This window comes from Amblyraja radiata, unplaced genomic scaffold, assembly GCF_010909765.2.
Source record: "Amblyraja radiata isolate CabotCenter1 unplaced genomic scaffold, sAmbRad1.1.pri S53, whole genome shotgun sequence".
Classification (NCBI taxonomy): Eukaryota; Metazoa; Chordata; class Chondrichthyes; order Rajiformes; family Rajidae; genus Amblyraja; species Amblyraja radiata.
The window spans coordinates 91,856-100,794 of record NW_022630156.1 but is presented as its reverse complement, the minus strand read 5'-3'; the positions used below and the strand labels follow the sequence as shown (position 1 = coordinate 100,794).

The window sequence follows — 8,939 nt, the reverse complement described above, 5'->3', positions numbered from 1 at the left end:
GACGGGGACGTGAGCGGCCATTGAGGGCGGCCAGGGTGCCGGTGAGCCCCCCCCCCCCCATCTACTCGGTGCGCTTCGATGGAGGACCACATGACGGGGCACAACAAGGAGAAGCGTTATGTGTGTGACGTATGTGGCAAGGCCTGGCAGTACCCGAGCCAGCTGGAGATCCACCGGCCTTGACCACCTGCAGGAGCACCGGCGAGTCGACACCGGCCAGCGCCCATTCACCTGCTTTCTCTATGGCAAGGCCTTTGCCCGCTCCTCCAGCCTGCTGGCACACCGCCACGTGGATAGGCGCTGTTTAGGTAAACACAAAATGCTGGAAGGAAAGATGCTCCCTGTCCCGCTGAGTTACTCCAGCATTTTGTGTCCTTTTTTGTAAACAGCATCTGCAGTTCCTTGTTTTTAAACCATTCTGGTTAACCATCTCTGCACCTTCCCCAAAGCCTCTACATCAGTCCTGTAATGGAGTGACCAGAACTGTATGCAATACTCCAAATGCTACCTGACCAATGTCCCTTAAAGCTGCACATATACATTCCTCTCTCCCCTCTCCCCACACTCTCCCCTGCACTCGTACGCAAATTCTCTCCACTTCACACTCTCGTGCCCCCCTCCTCTCTCTCACACACTCCCTCTCTTTCTCCCTGTCTCTTTCACACACTCCCTCTCTCGCTCCCTCTTACACACCCCCTCTCTCCCTCTCACATGCACACACACTCCCTCTCTCTATGGCTCTCTCACATACACTCCCTCTCTCTATCACACACAACACTCCCCACCTCTCTCTCTCACTCACACACACACACACACACACACACACACACACACACAAACTCCCTCTCTCTCTTGCTCTCAAACACGCACTCTCTCTCACACACACACTCTCACTCACACACACACACCAAACACCTCCACTCAATTCGCAAAAACCAACCTGATCTCCCGAAGCTCAGCACTTCAACTCCCCCTACCATTCCGAATCCTACTTTTCTGTCCTGGGCCTCCTCCATGGCCAGTGTTAGAACAACCATAAATTGGAGGAGCAGCACCTCATATTTTGCTTTGGCAGTTTGCACCCCAGTGGTATGAACATCGAGTTCTCTAATTTCAGGTAGTCCCTACTTTCTCCTCCCCTTCCCAGCTCTCCCTCAGCCCACTGGCACAATCATTTCCTTTCTTCTTCCCGCCTCCCTCACCCTCACGTCAGTCTGAAGAAGGGTTTCAATCCTAAACATTGCCTATTTCCTTCGCTCCATAAATGCTGCCTCACCCGCTGAGTTTCTCCAACATATTTGTCTACCTTCGATTTTCCAGCATCTGCAGTTCCTTCATAGGCATTTTAAAGTGTTTTTTGTTTTTAAAGAATGTCTTGATGCATTTGTGCCTCACGTAACAAATAAAGCAAGTTTATCCTGACCTCACTGTGAAAGAATTTAATTTGGTCTGTAAATTAAAAATGGAGATTTGCCGAAAAACAGAAAGCAGTCAAATTTAAAAGAGAATTTTCCCAGCAGAATAAAGTTGGTTGGTTTACAGAAGCTTGGTTTATACTAATCATTGATACAATATATTAACAATGTATTAACATAGAGATGTATTGTCTGGGCACAGCATCATGTTAGATATCTGTCTGAACTGCCTGTCCCAGCTAAGGACAAGGTAGTGTCTTTCATCCAAGTCTTACAAGCTTGTTTTAGTTCACAGACGGATGCCCATTCTGGAACCAAGATTCAGATTCAGATTCAATTTTAATTGTCATTGTCAGTGTACAATACAGAGACAACGAAATGCATTTAGCATCTTCCTGGAAGAGCGACATTGCAAATGATTTGAATAAATAATAATAAGTGTCCGGGGGGGGGGGGGTGATTGGCAGTCACCGAGGTACGTTGTTGAGTAGAGTGACAGCCGCCGGGAAGAAGCTGGAAGTCATTTGAATAAGATGGAAGTCATTTGAAAACAAAATGGAGTTAGTTGTCCTTCCGGAATGGGCAGCTGTACTGAAGCTGTGCCAAGATTTGTGAATAAGGCTGACATTGTAAATATATGGGTCCAGTCTCCCTTGTTTCCCTTAGGCTACGGATCTTTCACTCAGATTTGGAAGGTGTGTTTTATTGATAAGAAAATGTATAATTACTCTAACTTTCCTTTGTTCTTTGAGTGGAGCCCGAGAAGCACTGAGCAACGTGTGTGCTCTTTGTAGATCTCGTCACCTCTCTGGCAAATTGATTAAAAGATTGCTTTGGTTTACCTTTAACAATTATGTTGCTGTCTGCTTTCTTTAAGAGACGAACTTTGGCAACTGTGCTCTTTGGAATTCTTCAGAATTAAGGTTGTACTATCAATAATGAAAGAAAAAGCCAACCATCTCCAGAAATTATAAGAAATTATTCTCGCCTCCATGCATATTTGTCGCCATAGGGCAGTCGGACACCTCCCCACTATTTCAAAGTTAGTTCCTGCACTTGGCAATATCGTTTGCTGTTTGGCAGCTGAAACGCGGCAACAGACAGCCGGCACCCGGGTGAATCTCCCCATGTGGGGGTCTGGGGGGGGGGTGAATTACCCCATGTGGGGGTCCAGAGGGTGATTCACCCCATGTGGGGGTCCGGGGAGTGGGGGGTGAATCTCCCCATGTGGGGGTCCGGGGAGTGGGGGGTGAATTACCCCATGTGGGGGTCCAGGGGGTGAATCTCCCCATGTGGGGGTCCGGGGGGTGAATCTCCCCATGTGGGGGTCTGGGGGTGAATTACCCCATGTGGGGTTTCAGAGGGTAAATCTCCCCATGTGGGGGTCCAGAGGGTGAATCTCCCCATGTGGCGGTCTGGGGGGGGGGTGAATTACCCCATGTGGGGTTCCAGAGGGTGAATTACCCCATGTGGGGTTCCAGAGGGTGAATCACCCCATGTGGGGGTCCGGGGAGAGGGGGGGGGGGGTGAATCACCCCGGTGTATGGGTCGGGGGGGGGGGGTGAGTCACCCTGGTAGGGGGGTCGTGGTGCCGGTACCGGTGCCGGTGCAGCCCGGTCAGTGACTCTGGGTGGGTGGAGGGACCAGACTGTCCCCAACTCTGCTGCAGCCGACGGGGATGTTTCTTGGTTTATGACCCGATGTCCGCTACCCGGAGCCGCGGCCACGCTCCACCGGGCCCCGTGTGTGTGTGCGCTGCCGTCCCACAGCCCGTGACCGTGCGGTGGGAGCCAGCTTGGGGGAGTAAGGGATGGGAGGCCCTGTCCCACTTAGGTTTCCGTTCAGGTTTCCTAAGTGGGACAGGGGAGGGATGGGACGTGGCCAGCTTGGAGGATTAAGGAATGGGGGATACTCACCTAGGGGGATACCGGATAGGATGTAACCAGGTTGGGGGGTAAGGTATGGAGGTGGCCAGTCTGGGGGAAATGAGAGATGGGAGATCGCCAGCTTGGGGGAGTAAGGAATGGGAGGTAGGCAGCTTGGGGAGTAAGGAATGGGAGGGAGGCAGCTTGGGGGAGTGAGGGGAATAGGAGGTAGGCAGCTTGGGGGAGTAAGGAATGGGAGGTAGGCAGCTTGGGGGAGTAAGGGAAATGGGAGGTAGCCAGCTTGGGGAGTAAGTTTGTTCTGCACATTGATCGGGAGGTGAAGAAATCTCCCGTTCACACGCAGCCGCCAGAGCAAACAGTGTACATACAGTTATGACAAACGTTATAAATGCAATATCCAGCGCTGAACAGTGCAAGATTGTGTTGCAGAAAGCCCGGGGTAGCACGGACGAGAGGGGCTGAAGGCCCCGACTCCGGGCAGAGCGACCACCGACGCTGTCCTTGTGGATTTTGCTCGCCTCCCCCTCCGTAGTGGACCGGATGCGGGTCGGGGCAGGGGAGGCGAGCTCAGCCTTCCAAGCCTCAATCCAAGCTTAGCCTTCCTCCCGCGCATCCTAGCCCCGACGGGCCGAGTGCCGCCGCATTCCACCACGGACAACAACTGAGGGGAAAAACTCAGAAGAAACCTCTTCCAACCCCCTGAATCCCTCAGGGAATGCTCCTGTCCTGTCTTTGAAATCAAGCAATTGTGCACGATCAGTCAGCATTCTCCTTTTTTTATATATATACAAGACCAAGTTGGACACATTGTGTCCCTTCCCTCAACACGCAGTTGTGGCGTCACACACACACACGGACAGGGGGGTGAGAGACAAGGGGGGAGAGAGGAGGGGGGGGAGAGAGGAGGGAGAGAGGAGGGGGTAGAGAGGAGGGGGGAGAGAGGGAGGAGAGAGGAGGGAGAGAAAGGAGGGCGAGGAAGAGGGGAGCGACGGGGGGGCAGCGGGCATCGTGGGCAGCGGGTGTCAACCAAACGATTGCGAGTTGGGCGGGGGGGGGGTGGTGTGACGTCACTCCCAGTGCGTGGAACACCGCGCAGGTCGCGCGCAGCTGATCCATTGTGACGTCATCAGCGAGACCATTTCGTTTATTTTCAAAGTTTTATCGGATTTGTGAACATTTTCACAAATAAATCGAGAAATAAAGCACGAAGTTTTCAGATAAGGCTGTGTTGGACTCCAGGAGGAAAATCTCCACCGGAATATGTAAAATATTTACCGTTAGCACATTGTTTTTTCGCGAAGATGTGATTGCACACAAACATCACACACACAAATAAATACACATCCAAGATTAGAGTTTTATCATTGTAGAGATATAGAGGGAAGCTGATCAAGTTCAAGTTGGAATTTATTGTCACATGCACCAATTAAGGTACAGTGATATTTGAGTTACCATACAGCTAGACTGAGTAAAGTGCAACAAGACACACAGCCACATAAAATAAAATCTAACATAAACATTTACCACAGTGGAATCCACATTCCTCATTGTGATGGAAGGTAATAAAGTTTAATCATCTTCCCCTTTTGTTCACCCGTGGTCGGAGCTGTTGAACCCTCCGCTGTCGCCGCTTGCTGCCGACACACTACATAAAAGTCCCTTTAAAATTCCATGATCCAAAGACATCCTCATGAAGAAGGCCTACGCCTGGGCAGCTATCCAGCCAGAAGATGCGAAAGCATTGCGGGAGTTTGCGAAATTTCTTAGAAGTATTAAATAAATGACTACCCTCTTAGAAGTTGTTGTGGCTCGATGAAACATCTTAGCCACATGCAAGAAATGAATGTTGTTAGCAATATGTAAATGCTCACTCTAAAACTGCCCTATATAAATGTAGAGAAAAGATAAAGCTGGTCTGTTAGAGGAAATTGAGAATGCAGAGGCCATGTTTCCAGATCTTGGGAACTTCGTAGAAAAGGAAGTACGGTTCATGTCAAATTTACGCTATGGGAGTATTCAAGATCCTAAACCAATCGCAACTGTCAAAGGTTCAACCTTTACTAAAACAAAAGGAAGATCAGAACCTAAGGGAAGTAGTTTTGATTCCGCTGTAAATACCTGCAGAAATGAAACGCCAAAAGGAAGAAGTTACATCTACTTTTAAGCCAAGATGGTACTGCTTGTCATCCAGAGAGAAGAAGACAGAGGAATGACAAAGAGATGGCCCACGAGGGAAAGGGGGCTGTCGATGACTGGTCAGCTCGGCCCTTGCATCCCATCCCAAGAATGGACACCACATTCTCGACAGGGCCAAGGAGAGCTTGTAATAGGAACACTTCTCCATCCGTTTCCCATCACGGATTGCTGACCTGCTGAGTTCTACCAGCACTTTGGAGGGGAATGGACGTTTGCGTGTCACCTCACTCTGGCAATGGAGGAGGCCCAGGACAGAAACATCAGTGTGGGAGTAGGAAGGGGAGTTAAAATGGATGGGAACCGGGAGATCCAGCAGGCCTTGGAGGACCGAGCGCAAGTGTAGGGTGAAATGCACGCCTAGTCCTGATACATTAGACATTAGACAAGAGACAATAGGTGCAGGAGTAGGCCATTCGGCCCTTCGAGCCAGCACCACCATTCAATGTGATCATGGCTGATCTTCCCCAATCAGTACCCCATTCCTGCCTTCTCCCCATATCCCCTGACTCCGTTATCTTTAAGAGCCCTATCCAGCTCTCTCTTGAAAGTATCCAGAGAACTGGCCTCATCAACCTCTAAGGCAGAGAATTCCACAGACTCACAACTCTCCGAGTGAAATGTTTTTCATCTCCGTTCAAAATGACTTACCCCTTATTCTTAAACTGTCACCCCTGTTTCTGGTCTCCCCCAGCATTGGGAACATGTTTCCTGCCTCTAGCGTGTCCAAACCCTTAATAATCTTATATGTTTCAATAAGATACCCTCTCAACCTTCTAAACTCCAGAGTATGCAAGCCGCTCCATTCTCTCAGCATATGACAGTCCTGCCATCCCTGGAATTAACCTACGCTGCACTCCCTCAATAGCAAGAATATCCTTCCTCAAATTTGGAGACTAAAACTGCACACAATACTCCAGGTGTGGTCTCACCAGGGCCCTGTACAACTGCAGAAGGACCTCTTTGCTCCAATACTCAACTCCTCTTGTTATGAACGCCATTCGCCATTCGCTTTCTTCACTGCCTGCTGTACCTGCATGCTTACTTTAATTGGCTGATGAACAAGGACCCCCAGATCCCATTGTACTTCCCCTTTTCCCAACTTGACACCATTTAGATAATAATCTGCCTTCCTGTTTCCTCTACCAAAGTGGATGACCTCACATTTATCCACATTAAACTGCATCTGCCATGCATCTTCCCACTCGCCCAACATGTCCAAGTCACCCTGCATTCCCATAGCATCCTCATCACAGTTCACACTGCCATCCAGCTTTGTGTCATCTGCAAATTTTCTATTGTTACTTTGAATCCCTTCATCCAAATCATTGATGTATATTGTAAATAGCTGCGGTCCCAGCACCGAGCTTTGCGGTACCCCACTAGTCACTGCCTGCCATTCTGAAAGGGATCCGTTAATACCTACTCTTTGTTTCCTGTCAGCCAAACAATTTTCTATCCATTTCAACACTCTACCTCCAATACCTTGTGCCCTAAATTTGCCCACTAATCTCCTATGTGGGACCTTATCAAATGCTTTCTGAAAGTCCTGGTGCACTACATCCACTTGTTCTCCCTTGTACATTTTCCTAGTTAAATCCAAAAAAATTCCAGAAGATTAGTCAAGCATGATTTCCCCTTTGTAAATAAGTGACGCCAGCACTTCCCCACCACCGATGTCAGGCTAACGCAGGGGTGGGGAACCTGCGGCCTTAAGGCCACATGCGGCCTTCTCGGCCATTAAGTGCTGCCTTTTGAATGAATCTAAATTTTGTAGAACAAATCCTTTTATTTTTATTAATATGTTTTTATTCGTCTTTTAATATTTTTATTTTAATCTTTAAATGAATGTATTTAAAATACCAAAGAGTAAAAGAAGATTCAACAAAATTAGCATTTTTTAGCATTCAAATCAGCATTTAAACCTCACCTAGTTGTTGTCCCCAAGGCTGCTATAGAACTACAGATGGAATTGATGGAGCTCTCTGAAGATGACATTTTAAAGTCCTTATTTGACGCTGAAAGATCCGATTGAAATGTGGAAAAATGCAATAGAATACACACGTCTTCGGCAACATGCACGAAAACTGCTTTCTTGCTTTTCAACCACTTATTGCTGCGAATCTATGTTCTTCTATCTAACCCAAATCAAGACGCCCTTAAGGTCACCAATGACGGATACCCATCTAGAAGATCAGCTGAAACTGCGTACCTCCATGTTACAACCAAATATTCAAATGTTTTCCCATAAAAAGTAGTCACAACAAAGTCATTGAAAGGTTAGATAACTTTAGAATCAACAATTTTTTATTTTGTTTCTTGAAGTTAGTACATAGTAGTTAGATTTTTACAAAATGAAAGTACATTTTGGACTATATCTAATTGAAGTTTCATGGATGCGGCCTTATTAGATTACAGCTAACTCAATGCGGCATTCAAACATGAAAAGGTTCCCCACTCCTGGGCTAACGTCTATCATTCCGTTTTCTCTCTCCCGCCTTTCTTAAAAAGTGGGATAACATTAGCTATCCTCCAATCCACAGGAACTGATCCTGAATCTATAGAACATTGGAAAATGATCACTACTGCGTCCAAGATTTCTAGAGCCACTTCCTTAAGTACCCTGGGATGCAGATTATCAGGCCCTGAGGATTTATCAACCTTCATTCCCATCAGTCTACCCAACACCATGTTCTGCCTAATGTGGATTTATTTCAGTTCCTCCATCACCCTAGGTCCTCTGGCCACTAGTACATCAGGAAGATTGTTTGTGTCCTCCTTAGTGAAGACAGATCCAAAGTACCTGTTCAGCTCATCTGCCATTCCTTTGTTCCCCATAATAAATTCGCCCTTTTCAGTCTTCAAGAGTCCAACTTAACTAATTTTTTCTTCTTCACATATGTAAAGGAACAGCAGATGCTGGTTTAGAAAGAGAGACACAATCTCCTGGAGTAACATGCACCTCTGGAGAACATGGAGAGGCAACATTCTAGGTCAGGAGCCTTCTTCAGACTGCTTGGTACGGGGGGTGGAGAAATGTGGAAAGGAAAGGTGGAAGTGGTCGCCTTAGATTCCCTTCCCTCTACAGATGCGGCCTGATCCACTGACTTCCTCCACCGCTTTAGAGGGAAAGCACAGACAATGTTTGAGTCAGGACCCTTCTTCACACTGAGTGGAGAAGGTGGGGGGAGGAAGCTGGAAAAGAGATGGGGCTGGACAAAGCCTGGCAAGTGATAGGTGGACACAAAATGCTGGAGTAACTTATAACCAAATGCAGGCAGCATCTCTAGAGAGAAGGACTGGGTGACATTTCAGGTTAAGACCCTGCTTCAGAAGTGATAGGTGGACAGTGAGGGAGACACAAGAAACTGCAGATGCTGGAATCTTGCATTGAACACAATTTAGTTAGATGCACAGAATCTCTTGCCCAGAGAGGGGGAATCGA

General features: G+C 47.9%; 1 protein-coding gene across 1 annotated transcript in view; it reads left to right on the top strand.

Annotated features, from left to right (window-relative positions):
* The window catches only part of LOC116969468 (zinc finger protein 79-like), a 172,597-nt gene extending 167,516 nt beyond the window's left edge, over positions 1–5,081 (top strand). Inside the window, exon 4 of the mRNA XM_033016361.1 lies at positions 4,984–5,081. Coding sequence (XP_032872252.1) covers positions 4,984–5,081 — 98 coding nt within the window. The remainder of the gene's footprint in view (positions 1–4,983) is intronic.
* Positions 5,082–8,939: the final 3,858 nt, after the last annotated feature.